Source organism: Lasiodiplodia theobromae (assembly GCF_012971845.1).
Source record: "Lasiodiplodia theobromae strain AM2As chromosome Unknown scaffold_20, whole genome shotgun sequence".
Lineage (NCBI taxonomy): Eukaryota > Fungi > Ascomycota > Dothideomycetes > Botryosphaeriales > Botryosphaeriaceae > Lasiodiplodia > Lasiodiplodia theobromae.
In genome coordinates, this window is record NW_023336409.1 from 758,736 (window position 1) to 785,459 (window position 26,724).

Consider the following 26,724-nt stretch of genomic DNA (forward strand, 5'->3'; position numbering starts at 1 on the left):
CTTTGCAACTGTGGGGTCGAGAATGAGAAATAAATTCAAACAAAAGCAGCAAATGACAGAGCTGATAATTCAGAAGAGGGCCTGGTAATTAAGAAGACAGCGTCAGGACGGACTATCTCCGCCTGCAACGGAATACCCCCACACCCCCGGTCCACCCCACAATCCCCCTCCATCTCGCTGATTTCCCCGGTTTCGTCTAGAGCAATATAAGTCCAGAAGAAAGAATAGTGCGGCCAGACTACTATCCGAACAATCCAACGCAAATTCTCGCCTTTCCCTGACTCACTACCTCTCCCACCACTTCCCCCCCACAATGCACAACCTCAAAGACAAAGTCGCCCTCATAATCGGCCTCGGCCAGACCCCCGGCTCTGAGGGCTGGGGCATCGGCGCCGCCTGCGCCGTCCTCTTCGCCCGCCAAGGCGCCCACATCTTCGGCGGCAACCGCACCCTCGCCTCAACCACCAAAACGCGCGAAACCATCGCCCGCGAAGGCCTCGGCACATGCACCGTCGTCCCCACCGACGCCACTTCCTCCTCCTCCGTCCAGGCCCTCGTCGCGGCGTGCCTCGCCCAGCACGGCCGCATCGACATCCTCGTCGCCAACGTCGGGCGCTCCGAGCCCGGCTGCCCGGCCACCATGGACGAGGCGACGTGGGACGCGCAGGTCGACGTGAATCTGAAAAGCGTGTACCTCGCGTGCCATCACGTGCTGCCGGTCATGGCGGCGCAGCCGGGCGGCGGGGCCGTCGTGTGCGTGGCGAGCGTGGCCGGGCTGCGGTATATCGGCAAGCCGCAGGTGGCGTATTCGGCGACGAAGGCGGCCGTGATGCAGTTCGTCAAGGCGACGGCGGTGGTGTATGCGGGGAAGGGGGTGAGGTTGAATACGGTTGTGCCCGGGTTGATGGATACGCCGTATACGGAGAGTTTGGCGGAGAGGTTTCCGAAGGAGGGCGGGGTGGAGGAGTTTAGGCGGATGAGGGAGGGGCAGGTGCCGATGGGGCGGATGGGGGATGCGTGGGATGTGGCGAATGCGGCGTTGTTTTTGGTGTCGGATGAGGCGAGGTATATTACGGGTCAGAAGATTGTTGTTGATGGGGGTTTTACGTCGTCGACGGGTCGTACTTAGGAGGTTTACTTTGGGTATGCATTTCAGGTGCAGTCAGATTTCACGGAGGCATGATAAATCCCAAATTTGAAAGCAATAAGACAGGTCTTCTTGATATTCCATCCGCTTGGGCTCTAATAGTAGTAATCAAATACCCATTCGACTATTTACACCTCAAAACCGGCACATGTATTCATCTCCTTCATCCACTTCGAAGTCAAACCGTACCAGATCCTCCTTAAAGGGCCAGAGATAAGTACTGGTAACCCTGTAGACTAATGAGAACTGCTTTATTATATGTAAAAGCCATACTTTCTCACCTGTGATGTTCATTACTCGCTTGGTACTCGCTCAGAGCCTGCTTGTCCTTGTGGAAGCTCAAAAGCGCAATCTGAAACCCCTGGCTGCGCTCGATGGGATCTGTGATTGAGGGACCACCAACAATCAGTCGATTGTCTTGCACACATGCAAGCGATTTCAGAGCCTTCAACTCGGAGACAAAAGTGTCTTTTAGAGTCTCTGGCACATCGGGCCGAAATTTGAAGAGGACTGGAAACGATTAACGCCAAGGCATGAGAACAAAGGGTAGGTGCAAGCTCAAACCTATGTGAACAACTGTCATGATCGAAAACAATGTCGAAGTTGAGTGTCAAGGAGAATTTAGTCTCTGGAAAATCTGTTTGTTTCTGTAAAATATGGGGCTTGATCGATATTTGTACCATGTCGGAGTTACTCCGCAAACAAAAACGCCCAGATTGCGGACGTCCTCCGTCACACAGGAAAAGAAAAGGCCAAGCTATGCAAGAAAAACGAAGTCCGGGAAGACAGCCTTTTCATTGGATGATTGCTCTAAAAAAATGCCTTAGGCCTTTCTTCCCGTGCTGTGCGGGCCACTTGCGGACGAGCCTTGTACACGACCATCGCTTCGCCCACCTAGTCAAGGTGCGTCATGATAAACAATGTTTATGAGTTCCTCATGCAGTGTTTGACATATGTTCATAGCGCAGGTCCGCATATCTCGTATTGGTGGGAGTATTTGCTGTTTCTTTCAGTCTTCTGTCTTTCACATCTATGATATCCGGCTCTCTCTGCCTGATATTCGCTGTTTGCTAGTTGCTCGTTAAGAGCTATATAATTAAGGCTGTCGACAAGTATTCTACGGATCGTCCTTCGCGCATATATTTTCCTTCTCCATCTTAAGAATAACACTCGCCAATCAAGGAATTATATCACTATATATGAGTCAAATGCATTTCAATCACCTTGCGCCCTACGCAGGTGGGCCCTCCGGCTCATGTTGTTATGGGAACCGCGCTTCATTCACTAACTGCTCCTGTCTACAAAATGGACCTCTTCGTTCCTTCCTTCCTCCAGCACACCAACACCGCCGACCCGCTGCTCACTCCTAAACCAACCACCCACCTCACCAACGACCCACTTCTCAATCATATTCCTACCTCCACATCATCATGAGCGGCAACTCCAACATGAATATGAAGCGCAAGTTTGAGGACGACATCGACAATCTCTCGCCCAGCCTGAAGAGGATGAGGATGATGGAAGAAGAAGACGACGCTAATGAAGTCGACCATGTCCAGCATGGCCGCCAGTCTTTGGTTTGCCTCCCTGGGGAAATGACAAACAGAATTTACAATGCTGACTCCAAAAAGAAGCGCAGATTCGAGGACGCTCTTCACGACCTCTCCCCCAGCCTGAAGAGAAGTAAGGTGATGGCAGAAGACGAGGACACCGAAATGGACCATGTCCACGTCGAACAAAACCACCAGTCTTCTAATTTCCTCACGCGCATCCCCGGGGAGATCAGAAACCGAATCTACGATGCTTTCCTTGCCGAGATCCTCCCGCAATCGGAGTTCGTCGAGCCGAACATCCTGATGACCAGATGCACGAGCAGCGATGACGACGATACACTCACGGCCCACGAGGCTCTTCGGAGAGAGAAAGCTCGCCGACAGCAAGAGCCATATTTGAGCGCAATCCGAAAGAGTGCTCTCCGCTGCGTGCCTGGTGTGCGGAAAGAGTTTATGTCGCGGCTGTGGCATGCTGTGACTCTGCGATTCTCCGCCTCGAAGCCGCAGTCGCCAATCCAGGCCTGCGACTTTTCTTTCCTCCGGTCGGTTCACCCTGACATCATCTTATACCAGGTCGAACTTGAGGAAATAGGGCTTAGTCACAACGACCGCCTGAAGATGGTAAATGTGTTTCTCCCGTTCATCCGTGCTTTGGAGGAGATGAAATTCAAGGGAACCGTGCGTCTTCTGGGCCGCCAGGATGATGTGGAGCTGGCGTGGTGCTGCATCGACAGGATGCAGAAGTACTGGCGCCTGGGAAACAGCCTCATGGAGGTGTGTAATAACATGGACGGCGTGTGGCGCATGATGAGCGATATACGTAAGTGTCCGGTTGATTATGTTATCCCTTAAGAAACTCCAGTGCAGCTTTCTGACATCGCTCCACGTTCCAGATCGCAACACCATCGTCAAGGAGTCCCTCGAAACCACCTTCGACATGGCCGTCGACATGAGCCCCTCTAGGAGAATCCCTGGTGTCTCAAGGTAAGGCCTGCCTTTCGAGCTTTTTTCTGGCTTTCCAGTAGAACTTCATGCTGACGCGAGACGATAGTGATAGTGGCTTCATTTATCGAACTGCGGAGCCTACCGACCCGTTTGATGGCGAGCCCTGGTGCTGGCAAGTGGTAGTCGGTCAAGCGGCGCCAACTATTTCAACAAGCCCCTATGCCAACGGTAGACACTTCTCGAGACGCGTCGAAAAGTTTCGCAGCATCAAGAGAGGCTACATGAAGGCGAAGGGGCTGCTTGCACCGGTTCCTGGGCAGGAGATTGAGGGGGAAATCGAACATGGTCTGGACGTTTAGTTTAGTCTTGAAGGCAGATAATATTAGTCACCGTTGCCATGCCAAACTACACATGTGAGAACACGAGTGGAGAGAACGTGAAAGGGGTGTCGTGATAGATGGATGTTGCGATTTAAAGCCGCAAGCGACGCATCGGCTTCCAGAATTCCAGCGAACTTTCGCCTACGTGGCTCAAGCCTTATAGAGAGGGTTTTATATCAATATCAGCCTTGTAGAACTATAGTGAAAGCTGGCTGGTGCGCGGGTCAACCCCACACCCGGCTCGGGTCGCTCCCGTATTCGCATCCCGCTCTTGCAGATGTATAGACAAGCATTCATCTTCAAGAGCAAGCATCCCTTCGCCCGAGACACTGACTAAGCGTCAAACGAGATGCGGATCATCCGTAGGGTTCTCTCTGCAGCGCCGAACTGCCACGGCGCACCGGGCGGTCGCACAATAACAACAAGGCTGAGACATAACACCCATCGCATGGAGACGAGCAGCACTGCTTTTTCTTCCTTCTCCCCCTCCGCTCGGATAGATATCGATTTTCGCCCGAGCACCCCCAAAAAAACCTGTGCACATCATAAGTTCGTTCGTCGAGATCCACCTCGCTTGGCTGGCCCTACCCGGACCCCGGCCCAGAACATGGTGTATCGCCTCCCCTTTCGCTGCACGGCGCGCACTCCACAGACGCACACACAGAAAATCGATAGTTTCACCTCCTGTCTGACCGGCGGCGGAGTTAAAACCTGCACACTACGTCCGGGGAACCATTTGCTCGAGTTTACCTCAGACCACTTTTTTTTTTCTTGGGTGAGTTGTTTAAGGATTTCGGTTAACTCCTTCGCCCCCTTCCTCCTATAACCCAACGCTACATCCTCTTGGGGGCCGCCGGAAGCCCAAAGCCGGGGCTCCGCGGGCGCCGCTCCACCCGCAGGCAGGACCCTGGTTTTTTCCAGAAAAATGATCGACATGGCTCGTATCCACATCCCGATTATCCCGGTTCAGGCACCAGGCACACAACGCATCAACAACAATGCTCTCTAGTCCCAAAACTGCGCCACCAGAAAAAAATGCGCACGGCGAGAGACGGAGCGCGCCTACGATATGTAATCAGAACTTACGGTCAGCAATGGGGACCTCGGGTCGTTGCCCAACACACGGTCTTCCACTATTGAAATTCTTAACCCAATAGTGGAGCAATGGGCCGCGTCGTGCATACGATACGGGCTGCATCTGCAGCACATCGCTTTCCCTGATGCTCGACGTGATCCTCATTCGGCAACGCGTCATTCGTCATCGCGCGCCAAACCCTCATTTCGTGAATGGCACATAGCGATTGCCAGTCCTGCACTGACTCAAGGGCTTGCCTGAACTGAGTCATCAAGCCTGCCTCAAGGCGGATTGCGGATGCGGCGTCCATGCGGTGCTGGGCGCTGCGCGCGAGCGCTTGGCGCGGAACTTTGCTGTTCCTTTCACTTACTCGCGGTGCGGCGGGACCTTGCGGCACGGTGCATTCCTGCTGCTCCTTGCCATCCTAGTTCCTGCGCAATGCCGCTGCTGCTCTTTGCCAACTCCGATCCTGCGGCGCTGGATCGCCCTGGTTATGATTCACGCTGAAACATATGATCTGCCTGCTTTCGGGCTGCAGAAGGAATGATGGCTGATCGAGACCCTTGATGAGTGATCGGGATTTTCGCTGAAGGTTCGAGAGTGGGGTGATTGGCGATGAAGGGAGTGCTGATTGTAATGCTAAGGTAGGGAAAAAGGCCGCATGATTGCGTAGGGTGGTGACATGGGTGCGTCGGATCGTGCGATGATGAAAGTCGTTCCCGCTGCGGGAAGGATGATCGGAGGTGCAGAGGCAAGGGTTGGGATACTGATGTTTGTGGGTTTCTGGGGGCGAGTTTGGCACAAAGTGGTTCGTGATGTCAAGTCGTGTTGGTGTTGTTGGTTGTGTTGTCTTCGTCTCTGCTCAGTGTCTCACTGCAAATTTACAAGTCACATATCATGGTAGTCAAGACAGTATTCCATGTTCACTGGCTGTGATTAGGATTAGGACTCAACTACTAAAACAATATGTACAAAAGCTTTCGAAGACAGCCAGCTCCCAAGCCTTCCACCGCCCAACGGTTTCAATTCATCCCGCATATCCAGCACATCTCACATGCCCAACATCCTTCCCTTTCCACTCCACCCATCACACCATTTACGCATCAGCAAGGATGACATCCGAGGCCTTCTCGGAGATCATGTAGATGGGGACGGCAATGTAGGTACCGGGAATCTTGGGGAAGACGGAAGCGTCGACGACACGGAGGTTGGTGACGCCACGGACCTTGAAGTTGGTGTCGAGGACAGCGTTCTCGTCGTCGTCGGCACCGATGGGGCAAGTGCAGGAGGCGTGGTGGCCCCACGACTCGTACTTGGCGAACTCCTTCCACTCCTCGTCGGTCTGGACCGACTCGCCGGGCCAGACCTCGGTGAACTTGCCGTCGAGCGGGATGAGGTCCTGGAAGACCTGGCGGCCGTACTTCATACCCTCGACGAGCGCGTCGAGATCCTCGTCACCGCCGACGGCGAAGTTGCGCATGTTGATCTCGGGCATGTCCTGGGGGTCGGCGCTGCGGAGGGTGACGGTGCCGGCGTTGTTGCGGGTGTGGGCCTTGAGCGTGAGCCAGGTCCAGGCGTTGGCGCCGGCGGTGGCGTTCTTGAAGAAGTCGGGGTAGTAGCCGTTGAAGTAGGCGGGCCAGCCGGCGATGAAGAGGTCGGCGTTGTTGTTCTCCGTGTTGGAAGCCTTCTTGGTGATGGCCAGAGCGACACCGTTGGTAGCGTAGACACCCTTCTCGACGGGGAGGTTCTCCCACTTCTCAAGGCAGGGGTCCGAGTCACCCTCGAGGAAAGTGCAGTCCTTGACGAGCGAGATCTTGGTGGGGGCCTCGCCGACGACGGGGATTTCGTAACGGTCCTGCATGTTGGTACCGACACCGGGGAGCTCAGCGACGACGTCGATGCCGAACTGCTCGAGCTCCTCGCGGGGACCGACACCGGAAAGCTTCAGGATCTGGGGAGTGTTGAAAGTACCAGCGGACAGGATGACCTCCTTGTTGGCCTTGACGGAGCCCTTGGTGCCCTTGCCGGTGGCCTCGCCGGTCTGGCGGCGGGGGTCGGCGCCGTAGAGGGACTGGCCGGTGAGGAACTCAACGCCGGTGGCCTTGGGGGTGCCGTCGGAGCCGGTCTCGAAGGTGACCTTGGTGACGAGCGTGTTGAGCTGGATGTCGAGCTTGTACTTCTCGCTGCCATCATCGTTGGTGGCGCTGAGGACCTCGTGCAGAAGGTCGACGGGGCCGGCACGCTTGTACTCGGGGATCTTCATGGCGAGGGGCACCTGCCACATGCCCTCAGCCGAGTCGCGGCCGGGTGCATCCGTGTTGGGGTCCAGCAGGAGGGTGTGGGCAAGGCCGGTGACGGTGGTGATGACCGACTGCAGCAGGTTCTGGCCGAGAGCGGCGGCGGCGGCCAGGACAAGGGAGATGACCTTGAAGTCCTGGGCGATCAGGGTGAGCTCGGTGAGCGAAGTCTCGAGCCAGCCGCTGAAGCCGTGGCCCGAGATGGAGTTGGGCAGGTAGCGCGACCTCTCAATGCGCTTGAAGTACTCGCGCATGTTGGCGGGCGACCAGCTGTCATCGCCGGTGATGTCGCAGATGTACTGCCAGTCACTCTCGTGCGGGTAGATGGTGACCAGGGCATTGTGGGCAGAGCAACCACCCAGAGAGCCGACACGCGGGTAGAGGACACCGAGAGGCTCGGCACCCTCGGGCGGGTTGGGACCAGTGTAGCGCTCGCCGTTGGGCAGCGTGTAGGTGAGTTTGGTGTCCCTCTTCTGCTCCTCGACGTCGTCGAAGTGCTTGACGAAGTAGTCCCACCTCATGGGCTCCCACTCGGCAGCGACCGAGTGCAACGCAGGGACGTTGTACTGGGTGCTGTTGGTCTCGTCACCACCGGCCTCGACGAGGAGGACGCTGTGGCCGGCGAGGGCAAGCCTGGCGGCAAGGGGAGCACCACCGGGACCGGAGCCGACAACGACATAGTCGTAGTCCTCGAGCGTGGTCGAGGAAGCCGAGCTGTCTGCGGCACGCTTCACATTCGCGCCGCGGAAGGGCGTGTGCTGAGCACCATCACTGTGGTCAATGTCAGCGATCAATAGCACAGGCAATTAAGGCAGAGTCAGGCAGCTTACATGATGCGCGCAGAGGCGAAAGAGCTCACAAGAGAGAGAACGGTGAAAGCTTTCATCACAATCATCTTGGCAGTATTAAGGCAATAGCCCGGGACCCAAGTCTAAAGAACGAATGACAAAGGGTGAGAGAAGTGGTAGTCCCTGGTTAGTGAAAGAGTGACTTGGAACTGTGATGAGCCAAGACAGGCCTCAGCATTGGTCTTTTATACGGACTGAGAAGGCTGCAGGCTACGCGCACAGCCCGTCGGAAGTGGTGGAAACATCACGAGCCGGACCGCTAGGGGCAGGCGATGGTGATTGAGATCATCAGCGGCGCTGGTGTAAGTTGCGGGAAGGCTTTAGGAGGCGTAGGCGCGCGCACGAGCAGCCCGTACGACCATTTTCGATCTGCAAATTACGACACCAGATCGGTACAAGCTGCCGCCCCACCGGTTGCTGGTTGCAGATAAGGGAGGCCGGACGACATACTGTTTTGGACCATGGCGTTGGTCGTGCTGCGGGGAGCAGCATGTCTCATATTTGCGCGGGGGTGTGCGCGGATGCAGGGGCCAACCGTTGCAACGGCGCGGCAGGGGCGCCCACGCCACGGGAAGAAGTTCGGCTCGGACTGCCACCACGACTCGCCCTCACCGTCACTAGTCATTCGGACCGGCCACCATGCGCACATCCAGGCACGGCCTGCTGTCTGCTCGCCTTGATTCCAGCGCTCCTGCACATCCCCCCCGCTGTGGACTCGCCAACCGTCTGGAAGCGGCCCCGTCTCCCCACCCATGGAAGCCTTTACGAATGCCGTCCATCTTTTACCCAGTCTTGGGTCATCTTAGCACTCGCGTGATGACTCGGGATGAATGGCGGCACAGTCCCCTCACGTATCAAATCCGATTTCATCCCTGGCGTGTGCGGTCGTCTAATCTTCGAAGAACTCTTGGAAGTCGCCGCCCGCTGCGTTATAATCCTCGGCTCACCGGACGAGAGACGAAGCGCCAGTCCGCTCCATTCCTTCCCTTTCTGACCCCGCTTCCTTCGTTTCGACTCCACCATCGTACGCCATCATGAGATTATGGACCGTGTTGGCCTTGTTGGCCTCTTTCATCGCTTCCGTGCATGCCCAGTCTGCTTTGCTGGCGTTGGCGGCTGAGATGCCCAAATGCTCCGTAAGTGTCATGCGCCCCGGAGATAGACGTGCTTTCTGACCCGGTCGCAGTTGACATGCTTCACCAAAGAGCTTCCCAAGTCGACATGTGCCACCAACCTTACCTCGGCATGCATGTGCAGCAACGATGAGTTGAACGCCAAGGTTGGACTCTGTGCCATGCAGACTTGCACCGTCGCCGAACTTCTGAGTAAGAAGAAGACTGCAGCCCTCCTTCAGTCCGTGTACTGACTCGAGACACAGAGACTAAGAATGTTTCCATGAACGGCTGCGGTGCCCCGATCCGTGACAGTGGCTCTACCTTCACTGCCATCGGTATCACCGGCATGGTTCTCGCTGGTGTTGCCTACCTCCTGAGAATGGCGGCCAGTCTGGGCAAGGGCGGTCGCCAGATTTCTTGGGATGATGCTACCATGGGCCTTGTCGTGCTTCTTGCCATCCCTCCTGCCGTCTTCGCCCCAGTCCGTAAGTAGTCAAGACTTGGACGAGTCAATGGCCACAGACTAACGACAAGCAGTGGTTCAGAACGGAATGGGCAAGGACATGTGGACGCTGCAGCCGTACCAGATCACTAACGTGCTGTACTACTACTACTTCGGAGAGATCTTCTACGTCGTCGCCCTCGGTGTGTCCAAGATCTCCATCTTGTTCTTCTACCTCCGCGTCTTCCCGGCCAAGGAGTTCCGTACCCTCATCTGGATCGTCATGGCCTTCGCTGTCGTTTACACCGTCGTTTTCGGAATCGTCACGGCTTTGCAGTGCTGGCCCGTCAGCCACGCCTGGAACCAGTGGGACGGGCTCCACGAGGGTCACTGCAACAACATTCACATTCAGGGTTACGTGGCGGCGGCGGTCAACATTGCTCTGGACACGGTCGTCATGGTTCTCCCGCTCAAGCATTTGGCCAACCTCAACATGGACCTGAAGAAGAAGATGATGGTCATGGCCATGTTTTCGGTCGGTATCTTCGTCATCTTCACCTCGGCCATCCGTCTGTACTCTCTCGTGCACTTCGCCAACTCGCAGAACATCACCTGGGACTACGTCGAGGCCGGCTACTGGAGTTTGATTGAGGTGTACGTCTCGATTCTCTGCGGATGCATGCCTGCCCACCGCTTCGTCTTTGCCAAGGCCTGGCCCAAGATCAAGTCGACCATGGGTGGAACCAAGAAGTCGACCAACGCGAGCTCCAACTTCTCGGCCTCGGCCGGCACGGCGACGAACAAGACGGCCACGACGGTTTCGACCAAGCCCAAGAACGGAGACGAAGGCGACTTCGTGCCACTTGTGGACGTCGAGACGAACAGTGCTCGTGCCATCTCGGCCAACGAGTCAACGCACACAGAGCAGAAGTCGTCATGGATTATGCAAACTAGCACGGTGCAGATTTCTTCAACTGAGGGACAGCTGCAGAATCGACCGGATAGCTGGACGATGGGACACGGGCCGGGGAGCAAGGAGCACGTGTAAACGAAAAAAGTTTCTAAACGGCATTGGGTGTTTTATCTTGGTTTGGGCATAGCGTCGTTGTAATCGTTCTTGGATACCCTTCTACAGTTCCCCGAGGCCGCGTACTTTCGCTTCACCTTCAGTCGGACTTGGGCCAATTTTTTTTTTTGCCTTCTTGTAGCACTCGTTTACCAAACTTCGAAATGATAGTCTTCGAAATGATACCACTTCTTATCGTCATCGTCGTCCCACTTTCACCGCCACCGTTTCAGGCAACCAGTCACAAGGTTTAGCCACAATTTCTACAGGGCTAACGCATGAATCCGGCAATCGGGCGTCAGATTAGCCTCAATCATGGCAAGATTCGACAATCTAGAGCTTAACGGGGCGGTTTCCTCGAAGAGGAGCTATAGCGGTCGTATTAAGCAGCGCAGTGGGCCGGGGCTGGCCTTCTCGAATCGAAAAATGGGGGCACGATCTCCGACGACACACGTACCGCGTCAGCAGAGGGGAAGAAAGTTGAGCCCGTGTTGGTGCGGATGTGGGGGCTTTGGCGTCAGTGGCAGCGGTCTCGAAGACGGCGAACGCTCTCGGGCGCCCCTGTCGACGGAGAGCACCGTGCAGCTCCTTCCCTCTTTGCGTTGGGCCGCGTGCACCTGCCCGCCAGTTCCGTGCATGCGGATTGGCCGTTCCTGGACTAGTCCGAGCTCGGTTAGCCCCGCAAGCCTTGTTCGCACCGCAGCCTCGCTCCCCTCAACGCACTCGCCCATCCCTTCCCAACTCTCCATCCTGCGATGACTAGCAAAATCTCCGACTAATTCCCACTTGCTGAACTTTAGCCAGCACCGCGCCGCTTCCGCGCGGGATCCGGCTGCTGACAGGCAGAGCGCATCCATCGAGCATCCGCCGTCTTCCCGCTTCCGCACCGTCCGGTAGCGCGAGTCGAGCGCGTCGGTCGACGTGAGGATAAAGTTGTTGACCGCTCGTTGGCGGCCGCAGCTAAGAGGACCCTATAGATCTTAGGCCATAAGATAGTCGACCGCCCAGGTCGGCAAATTCACTCTTTCCAACAACCCCTCCGACGCCATCCGTCATCTGAGCCCCTCTCCTTTGCGCCCACCCCCAGCCCGGACCCCTGGGCCGATTGTCGCCCATGGCTCCCCACCACAGGGTCAGCCCTGCGCACCGACCACCTGTCACTGTTGCCGTATGACTCGCTCAACGGCTTCTCCAGCTCAAATCGGGTCAACACGTGGGAGATCCAAATTCCGCGTGTCTCACCAGCCTTCTTGACCAATCACCCTAACGACTCGCCCGCTATGCCTACCATGGCTACGGGATGCCTTCCCCGACAGAAGGTACCTGAGCTTGTTCCTCTGCGGTGATGGCTACACGAGCTGTGGCTAGGCGAGAGCCCCCAAGTGCCTGCCGAGACCTTCCAGCCAGTGCGATCGGCATGGTAATCCGCAGTAGCCGAGTAGGAGTAATCAGCTTTCCTGCTATTTGTTCACCCTTTCTCTGAGGGTCTTTACGCTGCACCCCAACCTATGTCGTCGCCTTGAGCCTCATCTCTACTGACCACCATCCATTCACTCTTTTGCTGGAGGCAGGCGCCAAGGCTCACGCTCACTTTAGTCATTCGTTGTAATTGCTAATACTCCAAACCCATTGAATTGCGTATTGGAAGCTTCTTGTTTGCATTTTGTCCCCCTTTCCGCCATGAAGTTCTCATCCACTCTCTTCGCCCTCTCGTCGGGCTCCGCGCTCGTCAGCGCCTTCCCCGCCCTCTCCGGACGCAACCTCGAGGGCCTCACCTCGGACCGGTTAGAGGCTGCCATCCGCTCCTTCGAGCAGCACAGGCTCGAGAAGCGCATCCTCGTCGACTCCAGCCAGCCCATCGACACCACGGGCGAACACGCTTTCCAGGCTCCCGGCGAGGGCGACCAGCGCGGCCCCTGCCCCGGTCTCAACGTCCTCGCAAACCACGGCTACATCTCGCGCGATGGCATCACCAGCTTCGCCGAGGTCACTAATGCCATCAACCAGGGTTCGTAATGTGATTCCCCGCAAGTCGAGGTCCACTCTTGGCGCTGACATGGATCTTCAAGTGCTGGGCATGGAGGTCGAGCTCGCCCTTATTCTCGCTATTATGGGTACCGTCTGGACCGGCAACCCGCTCGCTCTGGACCCCGGCTTCTCCATTGGTGGCACCGTCCCCGGCGACGGCTCCGACAACCTCCTGGGCAACCTTGTCGGCCTTCTCGGTACGCATCCTCCCCCAAAAAAGAAACACAAAACCTAAAACAACATCCATGCTAACGGCCTCCACATAGGCGACCCCCGCGGCCTGCAGGGATCCCACAACTGGATCGAGTCGGACTCGTCGCTGACGCGCGACGACCTGTACGTGACGGGCAACTCGTGGACGATGAACATGACGCTGTTCCGCGACTTCCACGACCGCGCCGACGAGGACGGTGTGCTGTCGATGGACCTGCTGGCCGACCAGGCCGCGCGCCGCTTCCACTACAGCATCGCCAACAACCCCAACTTCTACTACGGCCCCATCACCGGCATGATCTCGCGCAACGCCGGCTACTTCTTCCTCGGCCGCCTGCTGGCCAACCACACCGAGGAGGCGCCCGAGGGCGTGCTAACGCAGGAGGTGTTCAGGAGCTTTTTCGGCGTGTACGAGGGCGAGGATGGCGACTGGGAGTACCGCGAGGGCCACGAGCAGTTCCCCGATAACTGGTACCGCAAGCCGGTGGACTATGGTCTTCTGAACCTCAACTTGGATACGATCGCTTGGGTGCTGAAGCACCCTGAGCTCGGAAGGTAAGGCCGCAACCCGATCTCCGACCCGACCCGACCCCGCCCCCACTTTTTTGCTTTTTCCAATAGTACAAAAACACTAAACTAATTACCCGAAACAGCGTCGGCGGCAACACGGGCACCGTCAACTCCTTCACCGGCCTCGAGCTCGACGACATCACCGACGGCGTCCTCAACGCCGGCACCCTGCTCGAGGGCAACAACCTGCTGTGCTTCGTCCTCGAGGTCGTCAAGACTTTCGCACCCAACTCGCTGTCGCCCCTCCTCAAGACGCTCGAGGCTCCGCTCCAGCTCATTTCCAAGGCTATCACCGGCCCGCTCACCAGCCTGGCTTGCCCTGCCTGGAAGGATCTGACTGAGGGTGGCCAGCCGCTGTGGGATGGCATTCAGAGCAAGTTCCCTGGTGCGGCGCAGGCGGGTTCGTCGTTGTAAGGTTGCTGGAGGAGGGAAAATGGCGGGGTGGAGAGAAGACGGATTATTGGAGGAGGTTCGGGAGCATGGGTGGTTGTTTGAGCTGGGATGGGATGTTGTTCGACAAGGGTGGATGGAATGAATGCTCTATTGTTTCAACTTCGTTTCGATACCAGAACTTTTCGATTTTTTTGTGAAGGTTATGGCTTTGAAGATCCTTTTTCTCTTTGCGGATGCGTCTCATTGCGGATGTGGATGCTTTGCGGATGCGGATGCGGATGGGTATGCGGATGCGAGAAACGTAGTGCAATGCTATATGCGAACTTGTTTCAGAGTGGTACGCAACGAGTCGTGTGAGAGGTTATTTTGTGAAACCGTGCCGGCGAGTTTGAGGCGTGGTGAGAATGCATGTGTTGATTGGTTGATCCGTTTCCCGGTGCTATCCTCTGCACATGCGTCGCTTAGGCATCGGCGTGATAGCTTGGTGATCGGATCGGTTGGGTGGAGTCGGTATCATACTTTCTTAATGGGATCGGTTGGATGCAGTCGGTAGCATACTTTCTGCTATTGGGCAACTTGCAAGGATTCCTGCATTATCACGGAGCCGCAACAATTGTTGCTACATCGTGTGTATGCCTATACCAGGTGTTCTAAAAATACGGCGCTGAGAATTTAAGCAATCGGAGACACCTCGCCTCCGAGTTCCGGTTCCACGCTGAAGATACTCTGGCAATAAAGCTTATTTTTCTTTTTCTACCTGAGAGCGATGTCCGTGAAACGTCGTTCCGCTTTCGCCCACTTCGTCAGAAATATCTCACCCAAACCCATACGGACCGCGAAACCGTCATCGTCCCTTCCGATTAGCATAGCTTTCACTAACGACGGTCGGATAGATACGCTCTCGTCATAAAAAAATGTGAAGTTCTTTTCTGACAACATATGCCACTTGAAATCCTGGGTCCAGGTATCTAAATTCAGCATGGGATCCATACATTCATTGCTTGCGCTATTTTTTGTTCCGCCGGTGTGGTCGCGTATAGAGATGGACAGTGCAATGAACTCGCGCCGAACATGCTCCTCCCCGGCTGCGAGCTCAGGAAGCCTGCTTTTCATGTTCGGTTCACCTTCATCAAACATCAAACGATCCGTAGGTTCATGCTGCTCGCTGCTCATCAGTAGTTATGAGTTTATCATTCCCAGTCCTCAATATGTTGAAAAGGGCAGACTGCGCTCGACACCACGGTACTCCACGCCAATAGTTGCAGTAAGGGATGGTTCCACTCTGCAATGCCGATTGATCGTCTTCCGTAACCTTTCGTCATGATCCATTGGTGTGACGGCACACACGACCATCTCTCTCAAATAGTGTTCGTAGGACGGCCATCATGCAGTAGCTTCCTCTTCGAGATCCGAGAATCGCGAGGTTGCGTAATGCCAATCATTCGGCGAGTGCCATTTGCAGCAACCCATAATCCATGCGAGTGCCATGTAGATGGCATCCTGTAGTGGAAAGACTTTAGGAGCCCTCTGATCCCACATAACGATGCCCCACTCCCAAGGCGCCTGCTCCATTCTCTGCAAAGATGTCAAGGATTCATCTGACTGGAACCACGTGACTGGTGTTCCTGAAAAATTCCATATAAAGAGTATGTCTCGACAGCCTCTGATTGAAGCCCACGACCAAGAGGGAATAGAGACGCCTGGAAGTTCTCGTACATCCAACTTCTCACAGACTATCCGGTTGTGCGGTACCCATAGGAGACCGTGGTCGAGAACTGGCAGCGGGAGACCAAATGCTGAGCGGTTTACATCTCCAACGAGTGCCTAGAGTATTCCAGCAAAGGCATTGAAGATTTCGGACTCCTTAGTAAGAGAAAGCTTTATATATGAGTTCAAATGGCCCTCGAAATCAACTGATCTGCTTCTGTCGGACAAATGGTCAGAAGTGCGTGGTTTCTTCTTTGATTTTTTTTTTCACAGCCGCTTCCCCGTGCGTATCTCCCACCAGACGATCGTACTTCACCGAATGCAGACAGTCGAAAAACACGTCGTTTTCCGAGAAGTACAGTTTCCTGGGTGAAAGTACTCTCTCTTGATATGTCCAGCCTCGTTGGTACCATGTCGAGGTTGTCAGAAGTTTGATCGGCGAATACGAAGGGCAGAGGTCGTTCTTAATCTCTAGGAAGCTCATTCCCAACGCATTCGCGCGTATCTTCCCCGGGCGGTCAACCGAGATCCCCGGGACACGCTCATGAATGCTACTCCCCGTCGTAATGACCATGGTGAAGCGGGCGCTCTTGTACACTTCCGCTATCGCATCGATCTGGCATTGCTTTTCCTCGAGATCTTCTTGGACGATGCAAAGACTGTCGACCCACAGGTATCTCTCGCCCAGCATCTGGCAAGCCACCACGGCGTCTGCAAATGGCTGACGTTCGACTTTTTGGCCATCAGCTTTCCGAACTGAATATGCGCTCCCCACACATAGCTTAATGCCACAAAGCAGCCCGAAGGACACCCGCGGACGACGCGCCTTGCTTCTACGTCCACTACAGAAAATGCTTTCGGGAGGGCTCCGGCCCCAGTCGGAGAGCAGTTCGTGTGGCCGCAACCGCACTTAGTGATCCATCGCCTGACAGAAGGCCAGTCAACTCGTTGCATCGTCATCGGCCCTTGTCGTAATGCCGCGAATGTAGCAACTTTTGGCCCGGTGGGACTGAGCATGGCCCCTTCAATTCTGAAGAGCCAGTAATCTGGTGGGATGCTCATGCAATTTTGAACAAGGAGCTCAGTTTGGGATAAAAGCAGCGAGTATCTTAAAGCCCTCTCTTTCGCCTGATCACGCAGCTCTGGGCCAGTGCATGGTAACTGCAGTTTCACTGTAAGATACTGACAATTTGTTTCATGTGCAAGATGGTTCCACTGTTCATGTTCGATGGCCACGGGGTCTGAGGCGTGGACTGAGCTTCGCCTCACAACTCCAGCTACAATGCTGCAGATTGGACACTCGGGGAACCTCTGTGATCGTTTCAGAGTTTCGACGGTGGTTCCAAAGGAGATCTACATCTCAAAAAAGCGCTGCAAGATATAGTTTCGAGGGTTCAGATGCTTGCAGTGGGGGCAGAGTGACTCTTCGTCCAGGTGTTTGAAGCGCGGCTGCACGCAGGGTGGGTGGAACATCGTCTCATAACCTTTCTTAGTGAACATAACAGAGTGTGGGAGAGAAGCCGTTGTGGCATATCAATACGAACAATCTCGCCGGTCCATGAGCTTTGGCGAAGGGGGACAGCGTCGCTGTTCTTTTCGTGGTTGAATGCAGACTTCGTGCCAGCGTGATAAATATTTGGCATGTTTACAACGCTATCTTCAATGGTTTTACTTGCTACGCTTGTGCGGATGGCTTGAGAAGCAGCAACGCGAGGTGCCTGGCGAAAAATGTTTAGATTTGCGCGACGTCTCAACGGCGAGGTTGCGATGACCACCCCCGCGCTCCCTCACCAAAGTCCGAAAATACAGAGGCGTCTTGCAGCTGAAGGCTAGCGCGAAGAATAATAGGGCCTCAGAACAGGGGTTAACTGCGATCCCAAAAAATAGTTCTGTTTTTTTTTACAGTATTTGTGAGGGACCTTTTGACGCAAATGTGTAGCTGAAGTTATTGTCCGGTCCCGAATGTGTAGTTCTTAATTCCACATCTACGTCCGGACAGGATCTCGAACTGCCTATGGCATTAGCGAAAAACAAATTGATGCATACAACAGCGCTTTTTTTTTTTAAAGGAAATTTGCCATCTATCGTCCCTCGCTGGCATCCAGCCACTAATGGTGTTGATTTCTCGGCCAATAGATAAGCTCCGATAAGCTTCTGGGGAGGTGGGAGTGGAAGTGGGTGTGGATCTGTGTCGCGGAGATACCTTTAGGCAACAGCTCCACGTTTCTTTGGGGCATTGTGCATAAATGGAAGTCTCACCCGAACCTCGGTAAAGAACGGATCTGTGAGCAGCAGGTCTGCCTTGTATTGACAACTCCGGCCTTCCTACCAATAAAGAGCCCGTTTCAATTTGTTTGTCTACTTCTCTACATTACGCTATTTCGGATAATTGAAAATTACACAAGTGCCCGATAACTAATAATTCATTCTGTAAAACACGGTCTAATACCAACATATCTACGAAGCAATTGTCCGGACGTTGAGGGGCACAATAATGCTATATACTCATCTATGAATGTATATAGCGTGTCCAAACATATGTCAGCAATGGTACTCTTATCTGAGAGTCCGGCGTTGAGCTTTTTGGGGTGTCAACCACTGTGCCCCACTCGCTAGAGGATAGGCGCCTAACACAGCCAATGCCGCCGTTACACGACAGCTCCTGCGAGGCCAGCTGACAAGTTTGGCTGAAAGGTCAGCCGCAACCGTGCACCAACTCGCACAAAAGTCGCTCTACATCCACTTTCAAATGTTTCACCAAGCAGTGGGTGTGCGTTTGTGTGAGGGACGCGAGCCACAGCGTCAATGCCGAGTAAACCCGATATGCGGGTCCATCGGAACGGTCTCACAGAGCTATATCGACCTTCTGACGGCGAGGCTGTACAGGCACAGTAAGTATTCTCTCGAGTTTTTGCATAGTGGTGATTTCATCCAAGTATTAATACAAAGCAGTGTCATTTTCGTTCATGGGTTGTTTGGAAGCCCCGACAAGACATGGACAAAAGATCTGTCGAGCCGTGCAGCTGTGAACGAAAATGGAGGTGATTCATCTAGTCACTCGGTGTTTTGGCCACGAGAGCTTCTCCCGAAAATTATCCCGCTGGCGACCATACACACTTGGGGCTATGATGCAGACATAGACCATTTCTTGCAACCTGCCTCCAGAAACTCCCTCTATCAGCATGCGGGAAATCTTTTGACCGACCTATGCGATCTCAGAGACACATTTGACGATGTGAGTGCCTATGAACATCATTCATAGACAAACCTGATAGATACCCATCGGTGCCATCTCTCAGGCTCGTGCTCATCCCTTCGTTATCCTACCCTCTATATTCTCTACTTTCATTTTACTAACTTCACAGAAAACAATTCCTTTCGTCTTCATTGCGCACAGCCTTGGCGGATTGATTGTGAAAGACGTAAGTGAAAACAGGGCAGTGATACCCTTCACAAGAGGTAAATAACTGAGACAATATCTAAATAGGCGTTGAATCGGTCTACTAGCGAGATCGGCACTCGGATCAAGGATATTGCCCCACATACCTTCGCAATATGCTTCCTAGGCACGCCTCATCGCGGATCCAAATTGGCAAAATCCGGAAGACGCGCAATTGCTTTGAAGATGCTCGCTTCTTCAAGACAGCCAAACGTGAGGCTGATGCAGGCGCTTCAGCAAAACTCCGAGATACTTGACCGCATAGGAACCTCATTCTTTCAAACCGTGGATAAGCACGGCTTCCGTATTGCCTCTTTCTGCGAAGAAACGGAGATCAGACTACTTATGGTCGTCAACTTATTCATTGTTGAACCTGATTCTGCGAAGATTGGTCATTCTAAAGAGGAGACGGGAACCATTCCGGCGGATCATAGAAACTTGGCCAAATTCGATTCTGAGTCAGACACTGGATTCAGTAGAATCAGCAAAACCATCAAAAGATGGGTTGATGAAATAGATATTTCATCCAGAAAAGGTGCGCCTATCCAGACTAATTCTAGAAAGGCATCAGTTTATTTTCATCCCAAGACAAAGAGTATCACGTGGGTCTCGAAAGAAAGTGTCTCTAGCTACGCATCTTAAGGTATAATGCACCTATCCGGACTTATGTAAGCGGATAAATAATGCATATTTTGATCCTGATAGTTGCTTCATGTCCGGATGCGACTATGTCTACATGAATATTTCACTGCTGAGTGTATCAAAAGTTTAAACATTTCGAGCGGAGACTAGATTATTTTGAGATCCCGCGTGGTACCGTTCCTCTTAATGTCATCCGTGCATAAAATACGAGTAGAGATTGCTAACGCAATTGTTAAACTTATTAATTCATATAGACGATTACCAAGGTATTTGCCGAGCATCACATATTTCGGACTGATTAGCTAACAAGGCTTTGAATAGACTGTTTGCAAAGCTTGAAAATCCCAGAAGCTCATGTGCGCTACCAGCAAGTGGTCAAAAATCATGACAAGACGTTTGCTTGGCTTTTCGAGAAGGACACCGTTCAATTCGTCGATTGGCTCAGGAAAGCCAATGAGACCGGACCAGCTGGACGACTCTTCTGGATTACGGGAAAGCCCGGATCTGGAAAATCTACCATCATGAAATATGCCATACGAAACTTGAAAACGATGGATCATCTCCAAGCTTCAAATGTGCGTCAGTGGCACATAGTACCATTCTTCTTCTCAGACAGAGGCTCAGAAAAACAACGCGCGTTCCAGACAATGCTTCAGGAAATCTTGTACCAGCTTCTGAGTCGATTGAAAGATTCATACAGCCTCATCCTTCCTTTATACACCAGCCTCAAAAAGATGCAGAAAACATCGATTCCAAAGTGGGATACAGCCACACTTCGGAAAGGAATATCGGAGGTCATAGCCAAATCCACATTCAAGGCCGGCATTTGTCTTTTCATGGACGCGCTTGACGAACACGGTGGAGACAACGAGAACTTGTGCAAGTTCTTTTGGGACCTTAGCAGCAAATCTGAAGGCTCTGTGTTGCTGAAAATATGCTTAGCAAGTAGACCTTGGCCGGTTTTCCAAAGGAACTTCCAAGGCTGCTGGGGCTTTGCAATCCACGAGCACACGGAGAATGATATCCGGAGATATATCGCCAGCAGACTATACGAAGTATCAGACAGCTTCGAGCTACGACACATGCCTATCGAAGATCAAATACAGCAAAAGACTGACCTGGGTGTATTGGCTGAAGATGTCACCAGCAATGCGCAAGGTGTCTTCATTTGGGTCCGACTGGTCGTTGACGAGCTTTGTCAAGGCCTGACTGATGGAACGCCAATCGCCATGCTGAGGGAGACTTTGAAGAATATTCCACATGAGCTCGGGGATTTGTATGCAAGGGCTCTGATCAAGGTACGGCGAAGCTACGCTGCAGAAACGCACATCATGTTACACATCGTGCTAAGCAGTCTCTCCCCGCTCCATATCCAAACACTTTTGGATTGCACATCATGGCTCTTGGTGAATAGAGTTGAACCTCAGAGGCTCGAGGCGCAAACTAGTCGGTTAGCAAGCAGGACAGGCGGCCTTCTTGAGGTGGTGAACAGCGGTGGTTCTTCAATCGTACAGTTTATCCACCAAACAGCCAAAGAGTACATTCGATACCATGGGGCTTACAGTAGTCTGAGGGATGCGTTCATGGACTCTGGACCTTCTTCACTGGTTGGACCATCTTCACCGCTTCATCCAATAACAGGGGGCGAATTCCTGGAATTTGAAGGACCCGACTTTCTCCTCCTTTGCGGACTCGAAAAGCATCCCTTTTCAGCATCAATAATTCCACACTTGTTCGCCTACGCCAAGGAAGTCGACAACAAATTTCCGTCACAGGCGGGCAAGAAGCAGTGCCTAGAAGTGGATAATTTGAGCCGTCTCCTGGATGACACAAGCCTATGGGAAAGCTCCCCGGTTTACAACAGCTTGAACTCCTTCACTGATGGAATTTCTCGAGTTGAGCTGGCAATTGCCGCCAACTGGACAAACATGATCAAGTATTACTTTACCTCACGTGGCGGGATGGCCAAAGCCATGCAACTGGCTACTCTGGGACCGCTCATACTTGACAATTGCACAGACCGCAGGAAGATGGTTCAAGCTCTATTTCATGGATACACACAAGATAGGCGTCCATCAAAGAATCCATTAAAACTAAGTATACCAGAACCGAAGGAACCGCGACGTCTTCCGCGACAGTTGAAATTGGCGGAACTTGGCGTTTCGTCGAAGAATTCAACGCCACTTCGATCTGCACAGATATCACTAAGGAAGACACTGTTCCAGCCGATCGAAGAGTCAGACCGCAGGAGGATGCTGAAGTCTGTTGGCGCAGTTGCATATAAGATCAAGGGCTAAGCAACACTTCTGACAACGCTTATCTCCATCAAAAGCCACCCTCTTGTCTCTGGGCCAGAAATAATTGGTATTGGCAGTTTACTAGTTGAGACTATTGCGGAGGAGGCCTTGACGGGGAAGACCACCGGGCCTACCATACTCATTGAAAACAGCCATATCTGCTGTTTCAGATCAGAACTATCATTTTGTCTCCACTTGGGCTCTGTTGAATGGGTCGATATGTTCCTGGAAAAAGTACGGCCGGGCATTCTCCCTGTTACCGAAGTAGATCCATCTTTGGCCCACTGCTTAGCGTCAAATCGGGATCTTGTTAATCGCGGTCTGAGAGCCTCCTTCCTGCGGGACGTCCTTGAGAAATTCGACGAAGAAGTGCGGCCCATTTCAGATGAAGGGGAGCCTTTAGGGATAGGCTGGCCCCTGGTTTGGCTTGGTGCCCAGTCTGGCCTCATGGGGTTTCCGCAGATCAACCGAGGATTCTGCAGCTCCAGGGACCACCAAAGAACGGGCAGCGATGATCCTACGGACAGCGATGACTCTACGGACAGCGATGACCCTAAGGACAGCGATGTGGGTTCTGCTTTAGCGGCATATTTTTCAAGACGTCAAAACCGTACAGTATGACAGCGTTAGGATGCCAATAGTGAGCATGCGAGTCTACAGAGGGGTGCTACAGCGAATGGCTTGCGCGAAGAATTGTGGGGCCCTAGACCAAGTGGCCAAGTGTGCAACTTAGTCACTCTTCCTTGCTTTCCTCCATTACCAGCTATTTGCCTTTGTCCCGAAGAGGTGGATCTATTTGTGATGTAAACAGCTCTTGCACTACAGTACGAGCAAGCTGGTTCATTTCATGCTGTCTTCGAATTTGGACCCCTGTGGGTGGGCCAGCACTGCTTCTGGGCGCCATATGGTAGACTTGCACATCCTTTCCTGCTATTGCGTTTTATCTGCATGCTCTTAGCTACAGAATGATTCCGTGTTTCATTGGCTGTTGTGATGTGTACCCTTATGCGCCATCCGGTTTCGGACTAGCTTTGATCAGTGATCAAACCTCGGATGTGAGCAGTTAGTCTGACCCGCCGAGGAGAAGCATGCAGGTCCGGCGCGCGGTCATTTCCATTTTCGGATCTGACTTTAGCAACAACTGACGTATCCTCACGTGGTCTGAGGTACATCTTCCCCGCTATCATAAGAAGTCAGCCCGCACGCTGAGCATCTTACTCCCTCAAACCCCCCAAAAAGACAAAAGACCACAACAATGAAGCCCACACCCATCCCCTCCGGCATCCTCATCGAAGCCGAGTCCTTCGACTCCTACGGCGGATGGACATTGGACTCCCAATTCGAGCTCTCAATGGGGTCGCCCTACCTCCTCGCCCACGGCAACGGCCAGCCAGTTGCCGACGCCACGACCTCCATCCCCATCTCCCCCGATGCCGCGGGCTCGTACGCCGTCTGGGTCCGCGCGAAGGACTGGGTGCCTGGCCATCATCCCGGGCGATTCTCACTTTTGATCAACGGCAAGCCGCTGCCTACCGAGTTCGGTGCCAATGACCGAGACTGGTCGTGGCAGTTTGGCGGCAGGGTCGAGCTGGCTGCGGGACGGACCAATCTGGTGTTGAGGGACTTGACCGGGTTCTGTGGGCGGTGCGATGCCGTTTTCTTCAGTCGGGATGGGGATGATGTCGCGCCGCCGGAGGACATAGAGGACGGACCAGCAGCACGTGCGTGGCGGCGGAAGTTGCGTGGGATCCCTGACGAGCCGGATGATGGCGGGACGTTCGACGTCGTTGTGGTCGGAGGAGGTGTCCCCGGTTGTGCAGCGGCGCTGACAGCGGCGCGGTTGGGTGAGAAGGTGGCGCTCGTGCAGAACCGGCCCTTCCTGGGCGGCAACGCGAGTGTTGAGATTGGGCTGAGCCCGAGAGGCATCCAGGGGCCTTTGGTCAGGGAGCTGATGAAGCGGGATGGCAGTGGCGACCTGGCCGCGAAGAAGCTGCTGGATGCCGAGCCCAACGCCACTGTTTTCCTGGAGCATACGGTGCACGAGGTCCATACTACCCCTGACTCTGTCATCACTTCCATCCGCGCCCGCGCCGCCCGCAGCGGCCGAGACGTCGTCATCACAGCCCCCGTCTTCATCGACTGCTCCGGCACCTGCGTCCTCGGGCTACACGCCGGCGCCGAGACGCTGTTCGGCCAGGAGTCACGCAGCGCGTACGGCGAAGGCCTCGCTCCCATCCACGGCGACAACACGCACCACGGACACACCGTCTTCTTCCGCACGCGCATGGCCGAGTCGCCCGCCCCCTTCCCCTCCGTGCCGTGGGCCACCGAGGTCGCTAAGGACTACGCCGACCTCCGCGGGCAGCTGGACGAGCCAGGCGTCGAGAACGGGCTCGGCCCCGTCGTCAGGCCGCCGGACGACGACGTCCCCAAGCGCATGCGGGGCCCGATGACGCACTTTTGGGAGTACGGGCAGCGGCTGGATCCGTATACGCATGGCGAGCACGTCCGGGACCACCTGCTGCGGGCGATCTATGGCACGTTTTCGAACGTCAAGACGCTGGAGCCGGAGAAGTATGCGAATCTGGCGCTGGACTGGGTCGCGCACGTTGCTGCGCAAGGCGAGTTTCGGCGGTACAAGGGCGATCATGTCTTGACTGAGAACGACATCAGGAGCCACAGGCACTTCGATGATGCTGTGGCGCAGAATGGCGGGCCCTTTTGTCTGCACTATCCTGGGCATGAGAAGTATGATTTTCGGTTGAAACATTGGGAGTGGGATGCCCGTGACCGGAGGCCGTATGAGGTCCCGTTTCGTTGTTTGTACTCGGTCAATGTTAAGAACTTGATGATGGCGGGCAAGCATGTCAGCGCTACGCATATTGCCAGCTCGAACACGAAGTTCATGGGGAATGGAGCGCAGCATGCTGTTGCTGCTGCGGCTGCAGCGCATTTGTGCAATAGGTACCGCACGACGCCCCGTGGGATCTATGAGAAGCATGTTCCGGAGCTAAGAGCCATTATTGCACACATTACTGGTGGGATGTGGTATGATAAGGATAGAGAGGAGCCGCTGCAGCATAAGTTATAAGTGTATTTGGTATGAAAAGTATTACTGAGAAGTAACTCAGTCTACGCACTTTCCTCTACCCTTGCAAGTGTTCCTATTGCCCTCGAGTCTATCTCCCTCGTAATCCCCAACAGTTCGCCAGTAACACTCGGCCTGCACGTCAAAGCTAGCTCTACCACTTCTGATACCGCCAACCAAAAAGAAGCCTCCAAGAGATCCCTGCCATCATGCGGGAAAGTATTGAAATTACCTTCAGGAACATCATTTGAGGACTATAGTTCTTCCTTTCGTCTCTATAATTGGTAACATACGCAGCATGTGGGAATCCGGATCGTATATCCAAGACGCGGGCTCTTTGAGATAACAGTCGCCCACGAGTTCAAAGCAGCTGGGCGACTCTTCTTCGGTCGTACCGCAAGCCCTCATGAGGTAGCTCTGCTCCCAGAAAGGCGCGAAATGCAGAAGCGCCTGGTCTCCAATCTGCATATGAGAAGGCCCAATACCACAGACAATAGGCGCCCGGATATCATCAGGATCTTCATCCATGTCGCATGTGAAAAAGCACCGTCCTTGCATGGTGATAGTCACGAGATGGAGGAATGCATTAGCCGTCGAGGTTTGATCGACGGTATCCTCAACCAGCTCTTGCAAACAGGTGGTGAAGAGCTCAGAATAGCCTTTGAGGCCGGAGTTCCAAGATTGGTTTCCATGTTTGAATATGTCAGAAATTGAATCCGAGAGCTCTTTGGGGTGCAAATCCCCAATGTGAGCCCCATCTGCCACGAGGGTTGATGCGACGATCCCTATACAATATTTCCTGGCTAGCAGTTCTGATGCGCCAGATGAGACTGTTGCTGCCCTCTTGGAGAATTGTTGCCAGACCAGTTCAAGTGTAGTCTTAATCCAGACCCTAGCCTCCGCCGGCTTGGGTTGATCAGGGAATGAGTCCCCTCTCCATGTAGCAATCATTGGCCATGCGTTAAAGCGTAACCTTGTCAATGCTAGGTGTTGACGATCATCGAAGTTACTGCACCGGTCTTCCCAGAGGTTGGACCAAGTGCGTAGGCCCCCCACACGGTTGCGTCGAAAATTAGACCCATACGAGTAGCAGTTTGTGACCGTCATAGCATCACTTCCATCCTCCTGCCGCGAATCGAAAACATTGGTAGCGTCTCCGAAGTGTTTTCCATCAGGCACAAATTGCTTTGCGTAGATCGGTCGTCGAATCGGTCGGATGCCCAGGTCGGGTACCCATGATGAAAACCCTGGAGTTCTTCTCCCACATTGGCGAATTGCTGCTTCTCGGAGTACCCAATGTAGTTGTCCGTGATCGCGCATCGAATACGCAAAATTGATGAAAACTTGTTGTGAGCTGAGTCGATAATCCGGAACGATCTTCATGCATTTTTGAAGAGTGGAGATAGCGTACACGCGATCTCGCAGGTCTGCGCAACCAAAATGCTCGAATTTCTCCAGTATATCGACGATAGCACATGG

General features: G+C 54.0%; 6 protein-coding genes across 6 annotated transcripts; 5 read left to right on the plus strand and 1 right to left on the minus strand.

The window, feature by feature from the left end:
* Positions 1–313: 313 nt before the first annotated feature.
* On the plus strand, positions 314–1,129 carry LTHEOB_7013 (Oxidoreductase; the record flags this gene model as incomplete). Its single annotated transcript, XM_035516333.1, has 1 exon — positions 314–1,129. The coding sequence occupies one exon, from the start codon at positions 314–316 to the stop codon at positions 1,127–1,129; it is 816 nt and encodes a 271-aa protein (XP_035371980.1).
* Positions 1,130–2,577: 1,448 nt separating this feature from the next.
* Positions 2,578–4,004, plus strand: LTHEOB_7014 (uncharacterized protein; the record flags this gene model as incomplete). The annotated part of the gene is made up of 3 exons (XM_035516334.1): positions 2,578–3,520; positions 3,594–3,684; positions 3,752–4,004. The coding sequence occupies 3 exons, from the start codon at positions 2,578–2,580 to the stop codon at positions 4,002–4,004; spliced, it is 1,287 nt and encodes a 428-aa protein (XP_035371981.1).
* Positions 4,005–6,196: 2,192 nt separating this feature from the next.
* LTHEOB_7015 (Glucose-methanol-choline oxidoreductase) lies at positions 6,197–8,292 on the minus strand (the record flags this gene model as incomplete). Its single annotated transcript, XM_035516335.1, has 2 exons — positions 6,197–8,168; positions 8,228–8,292. The coding sequence occupies 2 exons, from the start codon at positions 8,290–8,292 to the stop codon at positions 6,197–6,199; spliced, it is 2,037 nt and encodes a 678-aa protein (XP_035371982.1).
* A 987-nt stretch (positions 8,293–9,279) lies between these two features.
* Positions 9,280–10,850, plus strand: LTHEOB_7016 (CFEM domain-containing protein; the record flags this gene model as incomplete). Its single annotated transcript, XM_035516336.1, has 4 exons — positions 9,280–9,381; positions 9,432–9,570; positions 9,624–9,845; positions 9,898–10,850. The coding sequence occupies 4 exons, from the start codon at positions 9,280–9,282 to the stop codon at positions 10,848–10,850; spliced, it is 1,416 nt and encodes a 471-aa protein (XP_035371983.1).
* A 1,698-nt stretch (positions 10,851–12,548) lies between these two features.
* On the plus strand, positions 12,549–14,093 carry LTHEOB_7017 (Chloroperoxidase; the record flags this gene model as incomplete). Its single annotated transcript, XM_035516337.1, has 4 exons — positions 12,549–12,876; positions 12,938–13,093; positions 13,163–13,664; positions 13,763–14,093. The coding sequence occupies 4 exons, from the start codon at positions 12,549–12,551 to the stop codon at positions 14,091–14,093; spliced, it is 1,317 nt and encodes a 438-aa protein (XP_035371984.1).
* A 9,319-nt stretch (positions 14,094–23,412) lies between these two features.
* Positions 23,413–25,248, plus strand: LTHEOB_7018 (uncharacterized protein; the record flags this gene model as incomplete). The annotated part of the gene is made up of 1 exon (XM_035516338.1): positions 23,413–25,248. The coding sequence occupies one exon, from the start codon at positions 23,413–23,415 to the stop codon at positions 25,246–25,248; it is 1,836 nt and encodes a 611-aa protein (XP_035371985.1).
* Between the last annotated feature and the right edge of the window lie 1,476 nt (positions 25,249–26,724).